Source organism: Arabidopsis thaliana, assembly GCF_000001735.4.
Source record: "Arabidopsis thaliana chromosome 1 sequence".
Lineage (NCBI taxonomy): Eukaryota > Viridiplantae > Streptophyta > Magnoliopsida > Brassicales > Brassicaceae > Arabidopsis > Arabidopsis thaliana.
The window spans coordinates 2,342,149-2,367,206 of NC_003070.9; the positions used below are offsets into that span (position 1 = coordinate 2,342,149).

At 36.4% G+C, this 25,058-nt stretch overlaps 5 protein-coding genes, 1 long non-coding RNA gene and 1 other non-coding gene across 15 annotated transcripts; 1 reads left to right on the forward strand and 6 right to left on the reverse strand.

Moving 5' to 3' along the window:
* Window positions 1-49: 49 nt before the first annotated feature.
* AT1G07615 (GTP-binding protein Obg/CgtA) lies at window positions 50-2,166 on the reverse strand. The gene is made up of 5 exons (NM_001084007.2): window positions 1,915-2,166; window positions 1,707-1,815; window positions 1,462-1,544; window positions 1,311-1,373; window positions 50-1,217 (listed from the first exon to the last, which is right to left on the reverse strand). Exons 1-5 carry the CDS (start codon window positions 2,050-2,052, stop codon window positions 129-131), a joined length of 1,482 nt encoding a protein of 493 aa, NP_001077476.1. The 5' UTR covers window positions 2,053-2,166; the 3' UTR covers window positions 50-128.
* Window positions 2,167-2,241: 75 nt separating this feature from the next.
* ATOBGM (GTP-binding protein Obg/CgtA) lies at window positions 2,242-4,741 on the reverse strand. Of its 4 annotated transcripts, none has more exons than NM_100635.3 (4): window positions 4,482-4,741; window positions 4,097-4,241; window positions 2,998-4,014; window positions 2,242-2,919 (listed from the first exon to the last, which is right to left on the reverse strand). In NM_100635.3, the coding sequence occupies exons 2-4, from the start codon at window positions 4,224-4,226 to the stop codon at window positions 2,408-2,410; spliced, it is 1,659 nt and encodes a 552-aa protein (NP_172241.2). In that variant the 5' UTR covers window positions 4,227-4,241; window positions 4,482-4,741; the 3' UTR covers window positions 2,242-2,407. The 4 variants fall into 4 exon arrangements, with proteins under 4 accessions (NP_172241.2, NP_001322858.1, NP_001322859.1 ...); NM_001331712.1 differs by having other exon boundaries at window positions 4,583-4,714; NM_001331711.1 differs by having other exon boundaries at window positions 2,242-4,014; window positions 4,482-4,718.
* Window positions 4,742-5,878: 1,137 nt separating this feature from the next.
* Window positions 5,879-6,299, reverse strand: AT1G04607. Its single transcript, NR_138747.1, has one exon. It is a non-coding gene; the product is annotated as an other RNA (long non-coding RNA).
* A 467-nt stretch (window positions 6,300-6,766) lies between these two features.
* Window positions 6,767-9,651, forward strand: PLL5 (pol-like 5). The gene is made up of 4 exons (NM_100636.3): window positions 6,767-8,534; window positions 8,624-8,737; window positions 8,825-9,089; window positions 9,174-9,651. The coding sequence occupies exons 1-4, from the start codon at window positions 7,041-7,043 to the stop codon at window positions 9,287-9,289; spliced, it is 1,989 nt and encodes a 662-aa protein (NP_563791.1). The 5' UTR covers window positions 6,767-7,040; the 3' UTR covers window positions 9,290-9,651.
* Window positions 9,652-9,982: 331 nt separating this feature from the next.
* Window positions 9,983-10,763, reverse strand: AT1G04613. Its single transcript, NR_143389.1, has 2 exons — window positions 10,522-10,763; window positions 9,983-10,227 (listed from the first exon to the last, which is right to left on the reverse strand). It is a non-coding gene; the product is annotated as an uncharacterized misc_RNA (transcript).
* Window positions 10,764-10,882: 119 nt separating this feature from the next.
* Window positions 10,883-14,265, reverse strand: OBP2 (Dof-type zinc finger DNA-binding family protein). Of its 3 annotated transcripts, none has more exons than NM_001035911.2 (2): window positions 13,838-14,265; window positions 10,883-13,551 (listed from the first exon to the last, which is right to left on the reverse strand). In NM_001035911.2, exons 1-2 carry the CDS (start codon window positions 13,862-13,864, stop codon window positions 12,559-12,561), a joined length of 1,020 nt encoding a protein of 339 aa, NP_001030988.1. In that variant the 5' UTR covers window positions 13,865-14,265; the 3' UTR covers window positions 10,883-12,558. The 3 variants fall into 3 exon arrangements, with proteins under 3 accessions (NP_001030988.1, NP_850938.1, NP_563792.3); NM_100637.4 differs by having other exon boundaries at window positions 10,904-13,551; window positions 13,648-13,839; NM_180607.2 differs by having other exon boundaries at window positions 10,883-13,839.
* Window positions 14,266-16,962: 2,697 nt separating this feature from the next.
* On the reverse strand, window positions 16,963-24,588 carry AT1G07650 (Leucine-rich repeat transmembrane protein kinase). 4 transcript variants are annotated; one of them, NM_001331714.1, is made up of 25 exons: window positions 24,173-24,461; window positions 23,857-24,037; window positions 22,472-22,543; window positions 22,306-22,374; window positions 22,148-22,219; window positions 21,945-22,016; window positions 21,710-21,781; window positions 21,543-21,614; window positions 21,393-21,464; window positions 21,217-21,288; window positions 21,066-21,137; window positions 20,891-20,962; window positions 20,757-20,822; window positions 20,604-20,672; window positions 20,482-20,517; window positions 20,267-20,325; window positions 19,756-20,150; window positions 19,613-19,664; window positions 19,469-19,534; window positions 19,234-19,374; window positions 19,013-19,131; window positions 18,693-18,903; window positions 18,364-18,604; window positions 18,122-18,272; window positions 17,391-18,028 (listed from the first exon to the last, which is right to left on the reverse strand). In NM_001331714.1, the coding sequence occupies exons 1-25, from the start codon at window positions 24,273-24,275 to the stop codon at window positions 17,669-17,671; spliced, it is 2,967 nt and encodes a 988-aa protein (NP_001321137.1). In that variant the 5' UTR covers window positions 24,276-24,461; the 3' UTR covers window positions 17,391-17,668. The 4 variants fall into 4 exon arrangements, with proteins under 4 accessions (NP_172244.2, NP_001321137.1, NP_001184930.1 ...); NM_100638.5 differs by having other exon boundaries at window positions 16,963-18,028; window positions 19,469-19,664; window positions 24,173-24,588; NM_001198001.2 differs by having other exon boundaries at window positions 17,417-18,028; window positions 19,469-19,664; window positions 22,472-22,561.
* Between the last annotated feature and the right edge of the window lie 470 nt (window positions 24,589-25,058).

Genomic DNA, 25,058 nt, shown 5'->3' on the forward strand with positions numbered 1-25,058 from the left:
TACTCCTCGCATTTTGCATAATCATATAAAAAAGAAAATTGACTACAATAAATCGTTAAACTATTTCATTGGACAATAGTTGAGCCACTTCTCCAAGACAATTCAATTTGTCCATCTACTGGAATAAACTAGTCAACACATATATTCTCCAATTTTAATCTCTCCGATGGCTCACCATTACCGTCGACAAGCATTTTCAGACCATCTTTCAGCTCAGCCACGCCTTCTTCAAGAACCGCGCAAACCGGAAATATCTTCACTCCTTTCACTCTCCTCTTAAGTTCTTTCAATCTCTCTTCCGCACCTTCCTCATCGATCTTATTCGCCACAATCAAAGATGACCTATCGGATAACCCTTCTTCGTGGAACTCAAGCTCCATCACCAGATCTCTCAGTTGTTGCCACGGCGTCAGTCCTTCGCAACCGTCTAGCCCCGATGCTAAATCCACAACGTAAGCCAAGACTTTGGTCCGTTCGATGTGGCGGAGAAAGTTATGGCCTAGCCCTCTGTTCTGATGAGCTCCTTTTATAAGACCTGGAATATCCGCTACTGTCATGGAGAAATCATCGTAGTTTACGTTTCCTAAATTGGGACGGAGTGTCGTGAACGCGTAGTGACCTACACGGGGTTTAGCTCGGGATAATGCACCAAGAAGAGTGCTTTTCCCTGCGTTTGGCATCCCAACAAGGCCAACGTCGGCGATGCTCTTGAGTTCTAATATCAGAACAGCCTCAGAACCGAGCAAACCGGCTTTAATACTCGACCTTTCATCATCCTCTTCAGCATCGTCTTCCATGCTCCTCAAATTGGTTTGACGGATTGTGGATTTAGCAAACTTACTGCCTCTTACATAACGTGTAGCGGAAACATTACCCAAACCACCTTCACCGCCACGAGCAATGATTACTCTCTGACCTTGTTGTGTCAATTCGGCAACATTATACCTGATTTGATCAATCTCTTCATCGTCGTCTTCAAAATCAGCTTCCTTTGGCATGCCTAACTGTCTCGTTAAACTCTCCTGCTCAGTATCATCTTGATCAGACTCAGACATAGTTTCCTGATGAACATCAGAATTCTCCTCGGATGCAGGATCCTCAACCAGTGAGCCAGGAAGGTCCCATGGATCCAAATCTTTGGGAGACTCATTTTCAACCTGAGATGGAATCTCACCCTCCTGAAGATGAATCACTGTCCCAATAGGCACTAGCAGGACCTATGGTAACACAAACAAGCGCGAAACAACATCTTAATTCCCGAACAATAAAAGAAAGAAGCACAGGAACAACTAATGAGAACATAATAAAACCTTGTCTTCTCCTCTGTTTCCTATCCTGTTTTTGGAAGTTCCGTGTCCAGCTTTCCCACCTTTCTGCAAAACTCATTGATATAACCAGTTCAGAGAAATTCTCATGAGACATGTTCCCCGAGAACACGAAAAGAGTGACAGATACACTTACAATATGAGGTTGTAATCCACTGAAATCCCAAACTGCGTGTGTGCATTCTAAAATCACATCACCTCCTCTCCCACCATTACCACCTAAACTAAGCTCAATTACATTACATAAACATAAAACATTTTTTGAATCAATCAATCACTCAAACAGTATTCCAATTCTAAGTATACCAAACCTAAACGATAACTATGGATTTGGGAATGATTCAACCTAATTATCAATCGGTAACAATATCAGAATAGTACCATCAGGTTTGCCATAGCGATCGGCACGGCTCCGGCGGACGCTAGAACAACCACTACCACCTTCACCGCCTCGTGCGTACAAAGTAAACCTATCTCTCATTCTAGTCTCCTGCACCACAACAACAAGACAAATCAGAAATTCAGTGAGAAAGTGAAGTAAAAGAGAGTTTTTTTATTTGTGGGTTAAGTGAATAGATGATGAATTCACCTGCAAAGGAGCAACTTTCCCTTTCTTCTCCGAAAAGTCTGAGTAGAATACCACTGGATTTCTCATCCATGGCGGCTTTTGAGGTCTCTTGTAAGATCCCAAATATCGAACAGGAACAATCGCCCGGATTAGCCACATCAACTTGTTGCCGACGAATCTCCGGCGACCTGAGAGAATGAGGAGACAAAGGAAAATGTCCCGCTGAGGAAATTGATCGATCGGGGAGTCGCCGCGGTGGTGGTCGGAGACGGAACCGAGTCAGTGGCTAAGGGTTTAACGTAATAGGCTCGGCCCAATAAACTAATAACGGCCCATTAGAAGACTAAATCTCTATTTAGTTAAATAACAATTAACTCTGATTAATTAGTGTATTTCATCAAAAAAATTGGGACTGTTAAGGTACATTATTTTACAAGAAATCTTAAATTTGTATCAAACACATATTTATATACATGTATATCAGAAAAAAACAGGTTTTCTATTTGTTAACTTACTAATAAACACAAAGCAGTTCATCTAAAACATCATCAAAAATCAAATCTTCAAGCTCAAGAGTAAGCCATTCAGATTCACCTTGGAGATTCATCCATCCATCACTCTTTGTAAGAAGATCTCTTCCCACAATATCATCCAATGAACGATCTCTGTTCTCAGCTCCTAAACCAGAGAGGCTCCACTCCACTCTTCCCCATACCTCATCAAGATAACGTTTGCCATATGGAAATGTTTTGGGGAAGTATATTTGTGAATGGTTTTGAGTCTCGACGATTGCCTCGTTAACCAAATCGAATAGAAGCTCTTTGTCGTTCACTGTTTCTTCTTCTTGTATATCGAGTTCGTAAAGCAGTGATGGATTCAGTGGTTGTTCCTCTGAGTACCACTTTTCTTCGTTGTCTTTGTTTTCGAGGAAGCCTGAAACTTTTAAAACCTTCTTTACGTAACAGAAGTAGGCATCTTCATCTTCTTCTTCATGTTTGTAAATTTCTAAAGAACTTAGACCTAAACCTGTAGAACAAGCAACCATAGAATTGAGTACCTTTCTCTCATCAAACAGTGAAGAGCTTAATTTGTTCAAGAGCTTACCTTGTGGTAGTAAAGTCTCTGTCTTTTCTGCGGTTTTATTGGTACTAGGAACTGAATCTGGTTCTTGTTGCAGGATTCTTTGGTTTGAGCTGTCTAGGTGATTTTCTTGGCTTCTCTCCTCTTGCACCTCATACTTCTCTTCCTTCTCTGCTCTTACCGGAGATTCGGATGACAATACAGATTTTTTGGCTCCAAAGTTAGTATCTTGGTCTTCAGATATCCTAGTTTCCTGATTGGAAGTAGAACTGTCTCGAGGGAGGTCGGTCAGAAATGAACCAAGAACTTCAAGGCTGGACAAGGACGAAATCCGTCTGAAGAATTGCGGTTTATTATCTCTCGAATCGCTCTTTTTCTCTTCATATGAAAGTTTTAAGCTCTTCGAACGCAAGTCACCACCTTCTCTTCTAGAAATCTGCTTCAAGAGTTGAGAATATCTCCCCACATAATCATCTTTCGCAACATCCAAAACCTTCTTCTTCTTCTTCTTCTTTGTGCGATTTCGGTCTTTGAGTGTATTTTTGAGCAACTTCTTGATTTCTCTAAATCCGTTTATGATAGCGTGATTGAATCCATGATCATCATCAGCTGAGCCATGAGAAGGAGAGATTGGTTTGCACTCTTGAGAAGTGTCTCTTGGAACCTTCAAAGTCAAAACGGCACCGTTCTGCTTTGGGGCATACCAATTCTCCTTCTGCTTGTGTTGAATCCTAGCAGGACGTGAAGATCCTGAGATAGGAAACGAGCCTGACTTGGGTAAAACCCTTGGATTAGACTTGATCTGGACTTGATCTTTCATTATCTTGACAAAAACATCTTCCTTCCTCAAGATTTCAAGAAAATCCACGTACTCGGTTACTTGCTTTGTTGTCATCGTCTTCTTCAGTTTTGTTTCTGGTCTCGTTGGCTTATTATCTGCAACAACACTAAGCATCTTTGAATCATTAATCTTAGAATCAAGAAACGGTTCTTGTTCCTCAGTTTCACGCATCAAGGAATGGGTTCTTGGGGTCTTCCAACCTAAGAAAACAGAGTAATGAACCATTCAACAATCTTTTAAAATTGAAAATTACTTTACAATATTTTATGAGATGGAGCTTACAGATTGGTCGGTTCTTAGTTCTCCAATGGTGGAAGTCAAGCACATGAAGCATTCCAGCTAACCATCCTAGTTTGTGATTGTATTTGCCATGGTTTGGACTTGAACTCTCGTTTTTCAAATGCTTGCCCATTTCGAATCTTATGATCTACAAATTAAATTACGTTTTTGATCAATTTGAAAGACAGAGGATGATAACAGCGACGTATTAAAAAAAACACAAATTTAGTCAGACGAGAGACTTAGTAGCAGTCTGAAATCTTCAAAATCCAATCAAATATAATCAAGTCAAAGAAACAAATAATCTTTCTTGTTCCATAATTTTGATAAACCTAAGCAAAAGAAGAATATATAAAAGCCGTTAAAAAGTTATACGGTAGAAACTGACCTGATCAATATTCAAGAACAAGAAGAAGGAAGTGACTGAGACAACCAAATTGTTTGGTATTATACAAACCGAAGAACATAAGGAACAAGAACAACAAAAACCTCAATAGGGGTTGATGCAACGGAAGGTGTCTGGAAGAAAAACGAGGAAGACCATGAACAAGGACGATGAAACTGAGACTTTTCGTTCTCCTATGTGGTTCTACTTTAGTCTTTACCCGCCAACTATGGCCCGGTCTACTTGTAGAAAACTGTCAAAATGTCTGTTTCATCTATATATATAACGCTCACACGCCACGAGAAATATACATGAATAATTTGTTTTTTCCTCATTGAAACACTTGTATTTTTCTAAACTAAATTCAATATCTAGTACTTTTCAACTTGTAATTCAGAATTTAATAAAATAGTTTCCCTTATATTTATTGCTACGAATATACGTACGTATCATTTCTTTTGTTAGTGCACGTTTATAAGGTAGATTTCATAGATTTATTATTTAAAATAATGTTCTGTTGTAAATATTGAATAATTTAAGTACTCCATCCGCTTTGTTTCTTTATATGATTAATGATTTTTTCATTATATTTGATATTTTCTATGCAAATATGATCCAGTAAATTGTTGCTGATTCTTTCTTTTCTTTTTAAAGAAGAAGCAAAAGTTGTGATCCAGTAAATTGTCGTCATATCAAATATCTTGTGCGTAACCAAATTTAAATATATTAACGGTTTCTAAAATTGCGCTGGTAAAGTATGTGAACAACCCAAGAGGGATGAGTAGTTACGTTAGTTGTTAGGCTACTTGTGTTTGTGGCAAATTGTTGACACTCTTTGTATGGGAGGTAGGCCATCTTTTTGGCTGCTTAGGTTTTCTGTAAATATTAATTCTGTCAAATGATAACAGAATGTTGTATATCTAGTTATATATAAATAGTACTATGCAAGCCAGAATTGACTTGGAAGCTAAGGTTGACTTGGAAGATTAAAACCCTAATCACGCTTCATATTTAACCGACTAGAAGGAAAACTTAGACAACCAAATATATTCAAAAGGCAAATGAGAAAGAGAGAAGATTTATATCATTTCGTTAGCAAGTGGCCGCTACCAAACGATTTATATGTATATTAGATTGTTACTTTTCTGATATTCTAATAAGCAGTATGTTCCTATCATATTAATCTTAAACAAAACGTAATAAGAAAAAGGAAGTCAAAGACTTTAGTTGGATTGGCGTGATTAAGAATAGTAATGATCACAACTGCCCCAACCAAAGTAAATGAATATTGCCACCAAACTCATAAAAATGAACTAGAAAACCCCCCCATTAACACATTGTTAACAAAAGAATAAAAGTCCAAATTTTATAATATGAATGAGGTAAGAGAGGGAGAGAGTGGTGGGGGAGAAAGGGAATTATGAAAGTTGTCGAGAGATTGAAGAAAACGAGGCCTTCAGTGATAATATGACACGTGGTAGGCTCATAGCCCATTTGATCCTTACACGAGATCCAACGGCGACGGCCGAAACGAAAACAAATGAGAATTTGTGGCACACTCTTTTGACTTTTAATAGAGTTTTTTTTGTCTTAGCCCATAATAAGATCTATATCAACATATCAACAACTTCTTTAATTAGCCTTTCCTAGTTTTCCGCAGCTAAGTTTATAAGCAAGTCTTTATTTGCTATTGGAGTTCACGCGTAAGCCCACGCTCGATCTGAGGCGTGTACCGGGTATTTTCAATGACCGGTCATGTCGTTTGACACCATGTTTTCCTTTTGAATTATTTGCACTAGTAACTTCTTTGCCCCTGTTCTCACATTAGAAGCTCCGTTTAGTATATGATTATAGTAATCATCATATGTCATACATACGATAACTCATCATAAGGTTTTCACAACGTTGATGATCAATTAGATTCCACAATTCAATATTTTGGAATATCCATTCTCTAACAGGATTAGATAGTTTTTACTAACGTATAGATTACATCTCTATAAATTAAAGAACGTATATTGATCCTTCTCACACACGCATGTCTTCGACTCCTCTCATACGGTACTAACCAGCAGAGTCGCGTGCAATTCACGCACTTAGTTGAGAGTGGTCCTTATAGCATCTTTCCCCATTTAAATAGAAACCCCTGAGTTAAAGACTCTTTTAGTCAACGCCTCTCTCGCGTTCTTACAACAAATCTATGCGAACCAAAAGTCATTTACTTGTTTTTGACGTCACACTTTTCATCTACTAGTATTTATTTTCTGTTTGACACCAATTTTTCTTCTCGCAGATTTAAATCAGACAAAACCCGAATAATATCTCTTACAGTTTCTTTTCTTTTATTCCTTTCTCTGGTAATTAATAACAATTGGTTAGAAAAATCATTTTCTCTTTGCACATAAGTCAACTCTCTCTCTCTCTCTCTTTTACTTCTTCTTCTCTTTGCCCTCTCTTTGGATTTTCTTCCATTGATGAACAATCAATCTCAGCTTTGAGTTCTCCCAAATCCTCTATTGACTTTGCGAATCTAAGAAAAAACTGAAATTAATAACGTTTTTGATGGGTAACGGAGTAACAAAACTGAGTATATGTTTCACAGGCGGTGGAGGAGAACGTCTCCGGCCAAAAGACATCTCCGTTCTTCTTCCGGATCCTTTAGACGAAGGTTTAGGTCACTCCTTCTGCTACGTCCGACCAGACCCGACTCTAATCAGTTCCTCAAAAGTCCATTCAGAGGAAGACACAACGACGACAACGTTCCGTACAATCTCCGGCGCTTCCGTTAGCGCCAACACAGCTACTCCTCTCTCAACTTCTCTCTACGATCCCTACGGTCACATCGACCGCGCCGCCGCATTCGAAAGCACGACTTCATTTTCGTCAATCCCTCTTCAACCGATCCCCAAAAGCTCCGGTCCGATCGTTTTAGGCTCGGGTCCGATCGAAAGAGGGTTCCTTTCAGGTCCGATCGAAAGAGGATTCATGTCGGGTCCTCTTGATCGGGTCGGGTTATTCTCAGGTCCGCTTGATAAGCCAAACTCAGATCATCATCATCAGTTCCAACGTAGCTTCTCTCATGGTTTAGCTTTACGGGTCGGGTCAAGAAAACGATCTTTGGTTCGGATCCTCCGTAGAGCAATCTCGAAAACGATGTCAAGAGGGCAAAACTCGATCGTTGCTCCGATCAAATCCGTTAAAGATTCCGATAACTGGGGAATTAGGTCAGAAAAGAGCCGGAATTTGCACAACGAGAATCTCACAGTGAATAGCTTGAACTTTAGCAGCGAAGTTAGCTTAGACGACGACGTTTCACTCGAAAACCAGAATCTTCAGTGGGCTCAGGGAAAAGCCGGTGAGGATCGAGTACACGTGGTTGTATCGGAGGAGCACGGGTGGCTCTTCGTCGGAATATACGACGGATTCAACGGTCCAGATGCGCCGGATTATCTTCTCTCTCATCTCTATCCTGTCGTTCATCGAGAGCTCAAAGGATTGTTATGGGACGATTCAAATGTCGAATCCAAATCTCAGGATTTAGAAAGGTCTAACGGAGACGAATCTTGTTCAAATCAGGAAAAGGATGAGACTTGTGAGCGATGGTGGAGATGTGAATGGGATCGTGAAAGTCAAGATCTTGACCGTCGATTAAAGGAACAGATTAGTCGGAGAAGTGGGTCGGATCGGTTAACGAATCATTCGGAAGTATTAGAGGCTCTGTCACAAGCTCTGAGGAAAACAGAGGAAGCGTATTTAGATACTGCAGATAAGATGCTCGACGAAAATCCTGAACTAGCTTTGATGGGTTCTTGTGTTTTGGTCATGTTAATGAAAGGTGAAGATATTTATGTGATGAATGTTGGTGATAGTAGAGCTGTGCTTGGTCAGAAATCAGAACCGGATTACTGGTTAGCTAAGATTAGACAGGATTTGGAACGGATTAACGAGGAAACGATGATGAATGATTTGGAAGGTTGTGAAGGAGATCAATCATCTTTAGTCCCGAATTTATCGGCTTTTCAGCTCACTGTTGATCACAGCACAAATATAGAAGAAGTAAGTAAACACTAAACAAAACAATGGTATACGTTGCTCAGTGAATCTTGGTGGTTTTTACTTATTGTTATGTTCTTGTGGTTTCTTAGGAAGTTGAGAGAATCAGAAACGAGCATCCCGATGATGTTACCGCGGTAACGAATGAACGGGTTAAAGGCTCCTTAAAGGTCACAAGAGCGTTTGGTGCTGGTTTCCTTAAGCAGGTATGAAATATTCATCTGACTTTAGTTATGATGTTTGAGTATGTGTGATCTTCAGTCTGATGACAGTTTGGTTATGTTATTTTGCAGCCTAAATGGAACAATGCACTTCTTGAGATGTTCCAAATTGATTACGTTGGGAAGTCTCCATACATCAACTGCTTACCGTCTCTCTACCACCACAGATTAGGGTCCAAGGACCGGTTTCTAATACTATCATCGGATGGTCTCTACCAATACTTCACAAACGAAGAAGCTGTTTCAGAGGTTGAGCTCTTCATCACATTACAACCTGAAGGGGATCCAGCTCAACACCTTGTGCAAGAGCTTTTGTTTAGAGCTGCTAAGAAAGCTGGTATGGTGAACATTCATACATTCGAAAAAAACGATTTCAGTAAATATTTGTTATCTGAATTGATGTTTTATTTGTGTATTGTAGGTATGGATTTCCATGAATTGCTAGAGATACCACAAGGTGAACGAAGACGGTATCACGATGATGTTTCAATAGTAGTGATCTCTTTAGAAGGAAGAATGTGGAAATCTTGTGTATAGAAAACAATCCCTATGAGCATACACACAAGAACAAATTGGTGTGTTCATGGAGACAGAGATCGATCTCTCATCAACTCTGAATCATGTACTATGTTGATATAAACAGGAAATAAAAAAAGTTTTGGCAACTACTTAGATGTCCAATTGTGTCATAAATTAGAAGTCAAAGGTTGGTTCTTTGAATGTGTAAGTTTCTTCCAACTACTAACTGTATGTGAATAGAGAAGTAAATGAAGGAATTGAAAGATGTTTGGTAATTGGTATGAGATAATGAGTACGTGTAGCAGTAGTGGTTCAAGAAGTTATTCACTTTCCCTACCATTTAATTCACTTCCTCTCTCTCTCTCTCTTTTTTTTTTTTTTTGTTTCACCAAATTCTGTTGGCCTCTCTTTGTTTTTCTGTACTGGTTCCTTCCATTTCAGGGAACTTGGTTTTTATTAAATTTGGATCTTTATGTTTTATGTAACTTCTTGTCTTTATGTTACACTTGCTTTTCACAATGTTGACTTAACTTGTTTCTTACCTTTGTTAGCTGTCCATTTTTAGTTTCTACCGTTTTTGGTTGGCTTATTTTGACTGTCTAGATTCTGACTACTTCCACAACGTATTTTAATAACTACTATTGTTTTGTTGTGAAGAAACAAGTCCATTTTAGTGGCGTTGGGTCAACATCATCAATCAATTAACGTCCGTCTATATCCAACCGCTTAATTAGCGTTTGTCTATTGTACATTCTGCATAGATACATCATACAAGTGGATCCTTAGAGTTAAATGTATGTACAATTTTCAAGATTGGCTCTGCAAGGCGTAAACCGTGGTTTGGCGTGAGATGCAGAACTACTTAGCTTCAGATTGGTCATTGAGAGGTCTTGTGCCCGTTTATGAACCATGATAGTATGATTGTATCGCTGCTCCTTTATATGTGAATCCATCTTCTGCAATTTGCGGATCATGCATTATCTCCCGCAAAGAGAAAATCCCGGTTTTGTATTACAGAACATAAAGCCAAATCCAATAGACTTTGGTATAAGCCAATTACTTCAATTAATAACTGGAGTGCATTGATCATTTAGAACGAAGAGAAAAAGAAAACTCTATACTATAATATGTAAACAGAAAAGAAAAACGCAAATGCTAAGAAAGATTGATGAAGCGCCTAATCATCTAGATGAGACACTCTAGTGCTTTATTAGTTGAGAGTATTGATGTCAATGCATCAATTTACCGTATGGATGGGGCACAAGTAGACAGATGGCACAGCTCGTTCTTCTGGAACATGCAAGCTCCAATTCCCTCACAGAAGAGGGTGTAAGATCCGGTCTGTCTTTGCTGTAAGAACCTCCATTGCCGGAGATATGTGGGTTGATTAGAATTTAACGTATTTGGTATCATTTTCTTAATTTTCAATTATATTTAAAAAATAAATAATGAGATATAGAACTTAACATTGTACATATATAGTATAATTTAGTTATTATGAATCAAGATTTTATTTTATTTTATAAAGTCAATGAATTGGACAAGAATATCATATACATTAACTCCACATAATGATAAAACTTCAATACTAGTAAAATTTTCTGCAACATCGGCCTTCAACACTCACGATCACACTGACTACAACACGAATTAACAACAGTGATCTCAACTGATACTTCCATCTCATTAAATCTCCATAATTCCTTCAACTCTCCAATATAAGCAAATTTTTCTTTATTTTAACGATGTGTTTGAAATCAACACCATCACCATTATTTTCACTAATTGACGTTTTTCTCCCACATGCAAATAGACCATTTTCGAATTGCCATAGAATCATATTTTTTTTATCAAGCTAATATTGTTTGGTAAGATGTTATCAACTTATGCGATCACATATCATGTAGCATTAGCATTATTTAGTCAGGTAAAAAGAGAAAACAGAAAGTCGTAAGTAAGAAAGAAAAAGTAAAAACAAAGTACAGTCAAAAAAGCATTTCAAATGATTTTAACCCTACCGTTAAAAAGTGGGACTAACACAAAAAGTACTTGGGGGCAAGGATATACAAATCTATGCCTGCATTGTTTTCCGTGTCAATCTTTTCTTTAACGTTTTCTCCATTATATTCATTCCACCTTTTCCTAACGTATTATGTTATATCATTGGAAAATTATTGTTTTCATTGCAAACTACCAACACAACTAAAGCTACGTTTTCTTCCATATAAATTTGTTAAATTGCACATAATCAATCAGACGCCAAAGTTGTCAGTTGTCACATTAGCTCTACTACGTACTCACTGAGGGATTAAAACCAATAGATACTCGTCATACTCACTGCAGAAAATTAGTAATCAGAAGTAAACCAAACTGTGCAATGCAAATAATAAAATATATAGTTGCGACAATATAATCTATAAAATAGGTTGGTTTTGGCTTGTTTTGTTTACTGTGTATATAAACATTTCATAGATCTGCTTAGCAAGTATACTGTTTGCTTAAATAGTCTTAAGAAAAGATACGTAAGTATGCTTCAATCCATGCAGAAAGTTTTATTCTTGATTTAATAATGTCTACGTGTAAACATAAACATGTTTGCATACATAATTAAGGAAAATTTATAGAGGATCATGCATTCACACAGACACACTGACACACAGATTCGTACAAGATGACTGTAAAAGAAAAAGAAGCTCCTAAAAATATGAGAATTTTTTATATTTTGGGAGTTTAAAAACGCAGCATTCAGAGAGACGCGGAATTCTATGATCAAGTTCCTTTGTCAGCAACAACCCTTTTACTTTATCAACTATCCTTGGCTTTAATTTATATATAGACATAAGAACAGTAAATAAACGATAAATAATTAGTAATGCACCACTTGGTTTGGTAAGGCAAATTATAAACGGAAATTGAGTATGACTAGAACAAACTGAAAAATATTATATATTCGATAAAATTCAGTCTAAAGAGTATACAAATTGGACTGTTACACACATGTATTGAGGCATATATAGCAACTTGAGAAATCAGATCAACCATGAAATCACGCAATACAAACAAATTATATGACACACCTGATTATATAAATAAGTATCGAATTTAAGTTGTAAAACCACAATCTCTAATTAAGATACCTTTTAGTTTGTCCTTGTACTTCTCCACGATCATCGTCTTGAGCACAGACTATGCATGCAGTTAATCCTGACCGTTGGTAGTCCTTTTAATCAATCTCCACGTCGTAAGTCGTAACATACGTTAATGATCCGACAAAACACACAAAAATCTCACAAGAGATCATTAGAAGGACCCGAGAAATCCGAACCAGGCCAAAAGTACTGATTTGTTTGATTCCCAGGAGACGTCAAACCGGAGACCGGTCTAGACAAGTTAGCCAAATTAGGTTGTTCTTCCATCTTCACCGGAGGCGTCTGATAAACCCTAGAATCAACCATGGAAGTAGAAGAACCAGATATCCCAACGTTGTTCCCGATATTACCGTCGTTCTGGAAAGCGTATAGCCCCGTCGTTGGATCGAAGAGAGCAAAGGGGCTCAAAGATCCAACGGATGCCATTAGGTTGTTTTCATTGTTATTATTGTTGTTGTTTTCATGAATGTTTCCCGTCATCGGAGTTGAAGTATTTCGTCCATGGAGAAACCCTAGATCGCTCATCATCAAACTGGAACCGATCTGGTGAGCTTGGTTGTTGCCATTAGTAGCGGCTAAGTTCAAACCAATACCTCCGAGTTGAGTGAGATTGTAAAGAGTTGGTGAAAAAGGGAACTGATGATTTGTCCTTAGCTGTCCTGAGCTAGGACTTTGAGCGTTGACCGAGGAAGACTGTTTGGACGAAGAAGAAGAAGATTTTAAATTTCCATTTTTGCCCTTCTTGTTATTCCTCCGGCAGCCTCCACCTACAGGGACGTTTCTCAGGGCGCCCCCTTGTGTCCAGTAGCGACGGCAACCTTTGCAGAAGTGACGAGGCTGAGTGAGGTTATAGTTGTTGTAGTAACAGAACTTAGTGTTGCTGGAGTCGCATCGAGGACACTTTAGGGGTCCCGCTAGTGGAGGAATGTTGGCCTGCCTTGCTCTCTCCGCCATCGATCCACCCATCCTTGACGGAAGACCAGCAGAGGTAGCGACATGGTGGTGGTTAGGGTTAGGGTTTGCTTGGAGAGGTGGAAGTTGGTGAGAGAGTACTAGTCCGTGGCCACTTATTATACTTCCATTTTCGTTAAGCTGGTGTTGAAGATGATGCTGATGATTCGAATTCGTAGGCTACAAAACCAAATCAAAATTAATGAAAGAACCAAGAAACTCAATTCACAACTAGTGTAACAAATTATCAATACGTATTTATAAAGGAAGAAATACCATATATATAGATGTTGGAATATTAAAGAAAGCGGATTAGAAAAGAAGATGGGAATAGGAATATCTTTTGGAAATGAATCAAAATTATTACTAAAACGAATCAAAACATCAATGAAGAATTTAAGAGAGAAATTACAAAAAGAGAGAAAGAGGAGAGAACATTTAGTAATGGAAGATCAAAGAAGTGAACCTGTGACCAATTAGATGGGAAAGCCATTGTTCCTTCTACCCTTTTTTTTTATCTCTTTCTTCTTCCTTCTTTAATAAAGTTTGATGGATCTTTAATGGAAAGAACTCCAGCAAAAAAACTTGGTGGGGGAATCAAAAAAAAAGAAAGGCAAAACGAAAGAGAGGAAGCAAGACGACCAAAGAGAAACGCGAAGAGAGCACAAAATCAAAAAGGAAAGTGAGAAGAGAGATGGAGAACAAAGACAAATTAAAGGGAAATAAATGCTTCTTTAACGAGAAAAAAGAAAAGGAATTTCGGTTCTTTTTATGCTTGCTATATAATAATTCTATACCATCTCTTCATGTGTATACGCGTCTATACTTCATTTACGGTTTATTTTTTATTTGCGATTCCCATTTTTAGGGTTTGTGTGGGGACGTTTCTTCGCCTATAAGGTTCCTCTCCTATGCGTCTATGGACTAATTGTATATATATAGACGAAGAAAAGTACTATGAAATTATACCGAAGTTGTAAGAAAAAACTATCTAACATATAAAATTATCTCTCCATAAGATATAGGTGAAGAAACATAATATATTTTTTTGCAACATAAATATGATTTCAGTAATATAACATTATCTCTCCATTAATATTTTCCTTGACCAAACAAAAAAATAGAACAATATTTTACAATGTTTTATAAGTTAAGAAAAAAAAAATCAGAACTTTTAAAATTTTTAGAAAATTTACGTGTTCATCCTATAATAACATTGTTGTTTTCACATTTTCATCATCGACTTTTGTTTTTTTAATCTAAATCATATAAACTAATCTCAAAATCTAAAGTAAATTTAACATTCTAAACGTTAATTAACCACTGTCATAATTTTCATTGAAATTCAGAAATCTTTAATCACAAAATCTAAATCATCTCTGAAATCTTAAGCCCAAACTGCCGTTTATTCCTTATGGAAGCTCACCACCACCAAACACTCAACTTATATCCCTCTCTTCCTCTTTCTCTCACGTACGTGCCTCTCTCTAGATACATTTCTGTAAAAAAAAAACGAATTAGTGTCTAATAGAAAAGATGGATGTGTTATTATTGGAGCAAATTAAGCTTATAAAAAGAAATAATTTCTTATCATATTTATTCTTTATAATATAATTCAGATGGCAAGCCCCATATGCCATATATAAAGCACATCATCATCATTCTCTATTACACTTTTGGTGGGATCTTGTCTATTATGCAATGGTGTAAATTAATCTCTCTCTTTTCTGCATTCAGTAGCATCAGTGTCAGATTTAACAGCATGTCATCATAGATAGTAGTTTCTATAACTTAAAAAAAAAAGTTTGGTAATTCTATTCTACCTTTGAAGTTTGAACCAATTAAGGATATTCGCTTCACCTTAAGAGAGGTGTGTGGAGGTGTGTTTAACGTGTGTTTACATAAGAAATCATGAATGTGTAGTTAATATTAGGAATGCACAAATTTATTAAAAAAATTACAACTATTCATATTAGACGAATGGATGAACATTTATAATTTATCTAACGATTTTTCCTAATATTTTTATTTTATGGAAACGAAGAAAATCCAACATCACCGGTCTTAATTCTTCTAGACCTTTAGTAAATAATGAATTTTGGTTTTTAAAGAGAGAAGAAACAAAAGAGTCGCTCGTTTCCGATTACAACTTTTATTTATTGGTCCAAAACATTGTGTAACAAAACGTACTACTTGTTAAAAGAGCTCTCCATTTTGCAGTTTGTCTCTACATTTTCTCTACTTTAATGTTTCTTTTCTCTCTTATCTCTTCATTGATCACTCGTTTCGTTTATAAATTGCTAAACCTCTTTTTCAGAAAGGGACCGCCAAAGATAGCCTACTTGCTACATTATTATAACACACTGCTTCGAGTGGGGCAAAACTCTCCACCGCGAATAATCTAAAAAAACTAGATTTCTCAATAAACAAAAAAAAAAGGACGTTCATGCATGAACCCATCACGACTACCTTTTCATATACCAAAACCATCATGTACACTCTTATCGTTCTTCTTCTCCTTTGGCCCTTTAGATTGGATAAATGTTCATTTGAGATATTTCCGACTTTTCCTTGGAAATTGTGTATTAGATGTGTGATATCATACTGCTGATATCATCATGTACACACTTGATGAATTCGCAGTCACAATAATATGCTAATTGTACGTCGTATAAAACTAAATAGTGTTGTTTCAAGAAATATTTGTTGGTTCAATACTTTTTTTTTTACCATAAATGTTTAACGTATACCTTGATCAAAATTAACTGAAAATATGAATTAAAACAACATTTAGAAAGTGGCATGATTAGCCTTGCAAAGGATCGCAAATACATACGCAAGACTAAAAATTTTGATATTATTGTCGATTCTATAATTGAATTTCCGCATGGTGTTTTTTTCTTTAAATCCGGATATAGATGTAACTCTCTGGTTCCAAATTCAGTTCCAGAAAATTTCTTGAAGTAATATGTATATATATACTACTGACTTGCTGTTGCAGGTATCATAAATTAGATTTTATCCAAAAAAAGGTAACGTATAACTAACATATAATAACGAGAGGGTTATTGAACGATCCATAACTTTTGTAGAGCCTTTTTGATATTGATGCTACACAATTGTAAATCACGTATGCCGCTCACGCCAATATTCTGATTATTAACTACTTCATAATTTATAGAAAAGATTCTTCTCTTTTCGTTAAACATACAAAAAAAAAAAAAAAACTCTCTTCAGTCTTCACATATTTTTCTATACAAAAGGTTCTCATCATATATATTAGTACCCAAGAATGACTCTCTTTTTTCTTCGATCACAAATGACCCCTTTTCTAGGGTTGTAGCTACAAAATGATAATAATATTCATATTCATCAATTAATAATTGGTAATAGTATAGTATACAATAGAGAAAAAACGTGGAAGAAATGATAAGGACAGGAAAGAAAAGTAAAGAACATTAGTGGTGTGGGAATCTGATTCCTTGTCAATTAATGGCACCGTCCCCCCCTCCCCTCCCCTCCAGCTTTTCCCCTATTAAGCCTTTTTTATATATCTTCTGTGCAAAAGCTTACTTCTTAATCTTTGTCCCTGTAAAATGTAAATTACACACACACTCACAAATACTTCACACGTGAACAGAAACATTACATATTCCAGTTGGAATAATTGAACTAGAGCTTTAGCTAGAGTTCCAAAAACATAGTGATTGGTATCTAATCCTTGTCAAGAAATAACTGGAATCATAGGGTCTAATTTCATTTTGGTTTACTTCTTTTCCCTTCGATGTTAATCAAGGGACATATATATCTTTTGTTGCATTTGTGCGACTCAAACTTTTTATCAAAGTTGGTTTGATTGTGTCCTTCGAAATGTCCTTAGTATATTGACACATAATTATGTCTAGAGAGATCTATGCTATATTCAAGTTATTTTATCTGATTTAGCTCACGTTTAAACAAGGTTTGATCTGCAGATAAAGAGAAGCAAGTAGCGAACACAAAAATGAGGAACAGAGATAGTGCCAAGCATTATTTTTGTCTGAATCTTTTTTATATTTGAGCTTGTTCGTTTCATTACCGCTGGCGGTTGCGGCAGCGGCAGCGGCTGCGGCAAACACTACCGCCTTTATATATATATATTAGTCTTTCGTCTGATTTTGAGATCACTTTAGTTCATATAACACTATTTTGAGCTAAAGAACTTCCAACTATATATACACTTAAAAGCAAACTCTTTTCATTGGTGAAAACTTCATTACTCTCGCGAATTTCACTAAAAATTTGGAATTTTAAGAACTTAATCCAAAAGTCCGGTTTTCTCCTCTGCATCAACGAGTGAGTTAGCAGAGGCAGTACGAGGCCCGCTTGTGGAGAAGCTAAGCGATCTGCTCAGCTCGTTTTGCCAAAAATGGTTCCTCAAGGCTTTAAGCTTCGGGTTAACCGTTGAGAAGCTCGGATCCGACAGCAACTCTTGCATCGCTGTCTTCCCCTCTATGAGACTCACCACCTGCGACATTGTAGGCCTTAGAGTCGGTGATGCGTTAGTGCACATCAATGCCACGTTCAGCATCAACATGGCTTCCTCTTCTGAGTAATCTGAGGCTAACGTTGGATCAACCAGCTCTAGTAAGCTTCCTCTCTCTTGCAAAACGTAAGCCTACATGTATTTGACGCAATAAGTTTGATACTTTAGTTTATTATATAACTCAATCACACTTATTAATTGGATGAATGGTATGAGATTGTTTACCCAATCAAGAAGGTAAACAAAGTCCTCGGTTGGCCTAAAGTTTGTGTTACTCTTTCCACTAACGATTTCGAGTGCAACGACGCCGAAGCTATAAACATCCGCTTTTTCAGTCAAGTAACCACGCATTGCATATTCAGGAGCCATATAACCTCTGCAATGCAAATGAAAACATCAAACTTCTGTTATTGTATTCTTAAGAATTCTCTTCTTGAGCTTATGAGTAAAAAGAGAAAGAGCCTTACATAGTTCCTGCAATACGAGTGCTGATGTGTGTGTTTCCATCATCATTCAGCTTTGCCAAACCAAAGTCAGAAATTTTAGCGTTGAGATCCTTATCGAGTAACACATTGCTTGCCTTTATATCTCTGTGTACAATCTTTATCCTAGATTCTTCATGGAGAAATGTCAGTCCCTTGGCTATCCCCAAAAAAATCTTCTTCCTTGTTGACCAGTCTAGTTTCAGTCTAGAACTCTCATCCTTTCCTACAAAAGAAGATCACCCACACAAAGATTCTGAGCAGTAATTCCACCGGATAATTCCGCAGATGCAAATTCGAGAGAAACAACATACCAAATAACGCTCGAGATAGACAGTTGTTCTCCAAGTACTCATACACCAATATCAATTGGTTTCCTTCAACACAACATCCATATAGCTTCACAAGATTCGGATGTTGAAGAGCTGAGATCATTCCTATCTCATTTACAAACTCGCGATTTCCCTGCCTCGATTTTGCAGACAGTTGTTTAACTGCAATTAATTTCCCCTCAGATAATTCACCCTGCACCAAGAGAAGGACCACTTTCTCAATATTCTTCCAAAATGTGTACACATCTTCTGTAAACAATTTCGTATAGAGCTAACAATGTCGCAGAATTCAAGTGAATTACCTTGTAAACAGAGCCAAATCCACCTTCACCAATCTTTCTTGTTACATCGAAATTATCAGTGGCTGCTTTTATCTGCCGTAGAGTAAAAGTTCCAGTTTGAAGATCTAGACCCCTTAGCTCTGTTCATTCATAAAAAATTTGACATTTAGGCACCAGAATACATAAGAAGTTACATAAGATTCAAAAACATTACAACATCATAAGAAAACTAAACCTTATACCTTTGTCAATATCATTTTTGTCACGCCTTTTTTTCCAGAATACACCCACTATGATAAACAAAAGAAGTGTTGCTGCAGCGACAGGTACCCCCACTTTTAGTATGATATCCTTTGTGTCATAATATACCGGAGGTTTGAAATCTGCCACAAGAAAATACGGTCATCAATCTGACAAAGAGGTTACAAATGATTTATATAAAAGAGCAAACACTTTTGAGTAAAAACAAAAACTTACTGGGTTCCACAGATATAGCTGAAATCATAGGACCATATACCCCTCTAATCGGAATGCCTGTTGTCCCTTTGCCAGCCCATCGCAAACCAATCTTCAGAGTATGGTCCGTTACATTTACCAGAAACGATTTAATGATTGGCTTACCTGATCCTCGAGCAGCTTCTTGAATGTTAAAGTTTTTAATCACCAACTGATCCTGTGAGCAGATAAACATGCAAGAATATATTATGTTCTGATTTATATTTTTCTACAGAGTAAGTAAAAGAATATTGACTGCATAGACGTACCTGAACATAAATATCAAACAAACGTTTGCCGAGACTGTATAATGTATTGTCATCGGTAAAGATGATCTCAGCAAAGTGGAGATTCACAGTGTAGTTCCCATTTCCAAGACAGATTCCGTAGTAAGTCAACGATAAAGGAGAGACTCGAGCTGTCCTATAAAGTCCAAAGCTGGGAGAGGAAGCATTAACTGATAACCTGGATGTGTTCTGCACAGTATACTCATCAGCATCGTCATCATTGTCCATGAAGTTCCCGGTGCTGCTCAACGCCCAGCGCTTGTTAGCGCCAAGGACGTACATAGAAGCACCTTTGGGTTCGTCATCAGCCTGATATGTTATTTCTTTATCCACTTTTACTTCACCTCCTCCGCAATTTATGTACAATTTATATAAATCTACAAGAAGGTTTCAATTTTTTAATCAAGAACAAGGATTTGCTTCACATTTATTTAAGTTTTAATAGCTAGTACTAGAATATGATGAAAACAAGACAAGCTTTATTGTTGCTTACGATATCTCTTAGGATGAACACAAGGCATGCGTTGAAGAAAACAGGTTGAACCCTTGTGTCTGTAACATCAAAGACAGAGGGAAAATACAGACCGTTTTCGGTTCAGTTCACTAATCATAACTGAAAGGACAAGATTTAAAAGACCACTACGAAGTCATGAGCATAAATCAGTTTTCTATGATGAGTCGTTTTTGTACAGAGAGCTGGTTTCTTACGATTTGTTCCCCAAGGCGAAGCTTTCCACCAAATTTCTAGAAAATAGAAGCACAAAATTGTTGTTTCAGCCAGGGTATGAACATAGTGTTCTGAAATATAAGAGTACAATGAATAAACTTACGAAGTAACTCGGTTACAGTCATGGCTAGGAATTGAACTTTCATCGGTGAAGTTATTAAAAGAAACATCTCTGCACATCAAGAAAAACAAATACAGTTTATTAAATCTATTAAAGTTGGTACGTTTAAAAGTTAACAGAGGCATGTATTCGTACACATTTTTATTTCTTTCGACAAAGTAGTTTGGAACCCCTCCTGTCAATTTGTTTCCTGTCAAATAACTGATAGAAAAGACTCAGAAAAACTTTCACGATTGGGAAAAATATAACTAAATACCATACATACTTACATGAAATCGGCTTTCTTCATATTTTCAAACGATGAAGGAATCTCACCACTTAGGAGATTAAAACTGAGGTCACTACACAGTACACAGTAAACATAAATACCATACAGAGTTCATCTCATGGAAATATAAAGCATTTTTAAAGCTCTTCTTTGCTCAATGTATATACATGACTTACAGTGTTTTGAGCTTCTTCAAGTCCCCAATATATTTTGGAATTGGGCCAATTATTTTGCATTTTCTCAGTATCCTGCATTTGAGATTGGTTAAAAACGTTTTCTAGCAAGCCTGTATCGCAAACACAACATACATATTGTATATTAACTCACAGCGTCTTGATAGATTCCAAATTCTTCAGTGGGGGGAAGGAAGACGGTTTGCCTCCTAAGTCGCTAATTCTCCTATCAATCACAACCCACCAAAGAAAAAAAAATTATATGATAATGTCTCGTGTGTCATTGTTTGACAAGGAGATGATTTGAAAAGAAGTTTTTTAAAGGCTTACAGGTCGGTCAAGCTTGTTAAGCTAGAAATACTGGAAGGTATCGGACCATCCAAACCGCAACCATGCATCTGCCTGCAAAACATTTTTTTGGTTCATATGTCTTTTCTTGGGAACATGCGAGTACTCTTATGGAGAAAGAATAGATCGTACAGTTTCAGTATTCTTGTCCAATTGCTGATGAAATCTGGTATTGGTCCAGTGAAATTATTATCACTTATCCTCCTGACACCCCACAAATACAATAATTAAAGAATTCTCCAACAAAGACTAAATTTTATGTTTGTCATATCAAAACATGTCAGACTAAATTCTCTTACATATCAGTCAGGTTCTTGAGCAATCCAAGTTTTTCAGTCAATGGACCAGTGAAAGCATTTGAAGGGAGATGACTGAAGCAAAAACAGAGAAGAGGATATAAGATATTAACTAAGAAACCAAAAGACTTGAGATTTCTAGTGATGCTAGTTTGTTAGTGACTAGACCATCACCAGATTGTTCAATGTCTATAGATACAATAGATAGCCACAAAAGAGATAGATAAAAGAAAGTTACAGTTTCTCCAAATGAACCAACTGTCCAATATCAGGAGGGATTGGTCCTGAAAACTGATTTCCTTCTAGGCTCCTGCATAATTTCAGATGATCAACACACATATACATAAATCTACTAGGAAACTCTACAGTTATAATCCAAACATAAGGCTCTAATAGAATTCATGAACCAAAACAAGAGTAAAGGAGTTAACAACAACATACAAGTTTCTGAGCATTGTAAGGCGGGTCAGGACTTTCGGAAACGGACCAGACAATCGGTTCCCCATGAAAGATCTGTGTAATGTACATCAAAACCAACAAAGATAAGATTTTGATTGGATTTGATTTCATTAGAGAAGCAAAGTAGAAGAGATACTTACAAATCTTCCAAGCGCATAGAAGCCCATTCCTTTGGAATGGAACCAGTCAGAGAGTTACGGCTTAGGTCTCTGCACCAAAATTGTTGTATGCGTTGAGAACCAATTTCTAAAGTTAAAACTTTGAGAAAGAATGAAAAAGCTCAAGTCTTTCTGATTGATCACTTACAAAACTTTAAGGTGACGAAGCTTAGAGAATTCTGGAGGGACAATGCCTGTTAAGTTCTGCGACTTCAGAGCTCTGCCAACCAAATTGCCACTATTAAAATTGTTACTTTTTGACAGTTTGATTCTGATTAGGTCTTCTTTTACAGAACTAGAAGTTTTGGGGTGGAAGATAAACTTCTCAAGAACAACGGGGACAAATATTGTAATATACTTAAGCATAAGCTAGGGAAACAAATTAAAACAATATTTAATGGACTGGTAAAGTAATTGTCGCATCGGTATGAAATTTGTTTTATTCTTCTTAAAACTGAAATTTGTACTAGAAAAATAATTTCTGATTTTTCATCATCTCAAAATGAAACAAATTTACAGTAGTGTTACTGTTTGATAATACAGAATTACAGATCATGGTTGTTCTTATATTATTTTGGATCATAAACTTGTTACGATTTTGATGACAATTTTTTAAAAAGAATTATGATTTTAAAAAATGATCAAACAGTCTAAAGAGACACAAATATATAACTAATTTTTACTAACACTAAATGTTTTTTGAATTATGTAAATCATAGTTTTTTATCTGGCGATTTATATAAAGTCTAGTTATGGAATAGAGCGAAAGTAAACGCGCTATTATCTATTGAATCGTTTACTTTGGTCAACGGGTCAACGACCAGCCTGGCAAGTATAAACTTGTCGTCACAAAGAGACAAATCAAACTTAAAGCTTTTTAATCTTACTTCACATGTGAATTTACATCCACCTAACTCTTAGTTACACTCATTACTTTATTAGTTATCTTAAAACCGATGCTTCAAATTATCGTTTACTATTTACCTTTAATACAAAACGTTAATTAGTAAGATGGTGCTGTCATAAAAAAGAAATAGTAAGATAGTAAAACTATCAACAAGGGATTATATAAGTACAGTAGAATAAGTTTTAGTACTATATAAAAGAGAACGTGACGTTGTAGGCATATAGTTAGTGGTTGTCATTAAAGTGTGAGTTGTGCAGTCAATATTGCAACCAACCTTCACCAAGGAATTTAGTGGTTTTCCCCTTCATTGTCACCATCATTAAACTAGCCACTACTCTGTTACCCTAAAATTCCCCTCTTTTAGCTTAAACTAATTAATGCTAAACATATTCCATGAAAATAAAAAGGAATTCTAACCTGTGAAATTATTTTTAGCACAAACAAACCGAAAAATAAAAACTGTGAAATTCTCCATACTTGTATTACGTACACTTGTTTTACAGACTGTGAAATCCAATATTCGTGACTTGGCACCGACACGCTAAAGATATTTGTAATTTCCATAAATGGGTAAAATTAAAGAGGAAGATAAGAAAGGGAAGGAGGATGAAGAAGAAGAAACTTACATTCTAATGACGTGGCAAGAAGAGTTTTGAGGAAGAAAGGAGCAATCACAAGTGATATTACTCTCAAACCCTTTGGTTGTGTAAGTTGTTACAATCCAAGTGCCTTCACCACTACATGGATCTTTGTTGAAGTCCCAATCTTTCTTCCCTAGCTTCTTCCCTATCTCCTTTAATGCCCTCACTTCCCAATTTCAAACCATACCAAACAACCATCATCATCAAAGATAAAAAAAGTGCTTTGATTTGCAAATCATAGAGATGCACACACATATACAGACGAGAGACAGGACTAGAGGAAGAATCTTTATAGTAGTACCTTCGGCCTCGTGAAGTTTATTGTTGTCGGAAAAACCAAGACGCCCATGGAAAATTAGTGTGAAGAGGACGATGATGAAATATATGCGATGTAAATATATCATTTTTTCTATACAAAATAATAAAATATGGTATCACTTCTGCGAGAAAGCTTGCAAGAGATATAGAGAGAGAAACATTTAGGAAGTGGTGATGGATGAGAAGCTAGAGCTTATTGACCACTTTAGTCGTCAGGATTTAATAAGGTTTGCTGTACTTTGTCATGTTCTCTTAACTATTTTGGTCTTCAGCCCATTCTAATATGTGTGTGTGTAATACTGTAATGTAAACATTATGTATATTATATCAGGACCCAGTGCTACTTTTAAATATCTTTTCTTAAGGTTTGACAGAGACCCTTCAGAAATTATATCCCCAAGCGATTTTGGGATTAGTCCTTGTATGAGATTAGTCTATGTTTTGCTTTAAGAGTACTAGTCTATGTTTTGGTTAAAGATTTATTTGGTTGTTAAAAAGATACAAATATTTCTGTATTATATTAAGAAATAGGAAGTAAAGAATTTTAAATATTAAACAAGTTTCTTATCTTATGTTCAATGTTTTATACTAAGTGTCAGCAATTCCTAAAATTATTTAGCCGGCAAACAATGAAAAGTAGTATATATATGATACCTTCCTCCTAAAATAATTATAAAAATATTTTCAGCGGATAATCGAGTCTCATCAATTATTGTTGATAAGTTCTATTTGACAAAAATCAAGAATCAATTATTGTTATAAAACAAACAATTGATTTGGGTTTCAAAGACCACATACGACAGATCTTTACATTATTGGTTTAGCTACTTTGATAGACAGCCAGTCGTATTAATTTGGAAAGCCAAAGT

What these genes read in the sequence shown, in the direction of transcription:
- ATOBGM (NM_001331711.1), bottom strand. Translation starts at nt 4,226, where the DNA reads ATGGGCAAGCATTTGAAAAACGAGAGTTCAAGTCCAAACCATGGCAAA. An exon ending in AACTAAGAACCGACCAATCT is followed by an intron (nt 4,015 to 4,096) that starts GTAAGCTCCATC and finishes CTGTTTTCTTAG; the next exon opens with GTTGGAAGACCCCAAGAACC.
- AT1G07650 (NM_001198001.2), bottom strand. Translation starts at nt 24,275, where the DNA reads ATGATATATTTACATCGCATATATTTCATCATCGTCCTCTTCACACTA. An exon ending in TGTTTGATATTTATGTTCAG is followed by an intron (nt 19,665 to 19,755) that starts GTACGTCTATGC and finishes ATCTGCTCACAG; the next exon opens with GATCAGTTGGTGATTAAAAA. An exon ending in ACTCGTATTGCAGGAACTAT is followed by an intron (nt 18,273 to 18,363) that starts GTAAGGCTCTTT and finishes TTTGCATTGCAG; the next exon opens with AGGTTATATGGCTCCTGAAT.
- AT1G07615 (NM_001084007.2), bottom strand. Translation starts at nt 2,052, where the DNA reads ATGTGGCTAATCCGGGCGATTGTTCCTGTTCGATATTTGGGATCTTAC. An exon ending in GTGGATTACAACCTCATATT is followed by an intron (nt 1,374 to 1,461) that starts GTAAGTGTATCT and finishes TGAGTTTTGCAG; the next exon opens with AAAGGTGGGAAAGCTGGACA. An exon ending in GAAACAGAGGAGAAGACAAG is followed by an intron (nt 1,218 to 1,310) that starts GTTTTATTATGT and finishes GTGTTACCATAG; the next exon opens with GTCCTGCTAGTGCCTATTGG.
- OBP2 (NM_001035911.2), bottom strand. Translation starts at nt 13,864, where the DNA reads ATGGCTTTCCCATCTAATTGGTCACAG. An exon ending in TCCCATCTAATTGGTCACAG is followed by an intron (nt 13,552 to 13,837) that starts GTTCACTTCTTT and finishes TTGGTTTTGTAG; the next exon opens with CCTACGAATTCGAATCATCA.
- PLL5 (NM_100636.3), top strand. Translation starts at nt 7,041, where the DNA reads ATGGGTAACGGAGTAACAAAACTGAGTATATGTTTCACAGGCGGTGGA. An exon ending in ACAGCACAAATATAGAAGAA is followed by an intron (nt 8,535 to 8,623) that starts GTAAGTAAACAC and finishes GTGGTTTCTTAG; the next exon opens with GAAGTTGAGAGAATCAGAAA. An exon ending in TAGAGCTGCTAAGAAAGCTG is followed by an intron (nt 9,090 to 9,173) that starts GTATGGTGAACA and finishes TGTGTATTGTAG; the next exon opens with GTATGGATTTCCATGAATTG.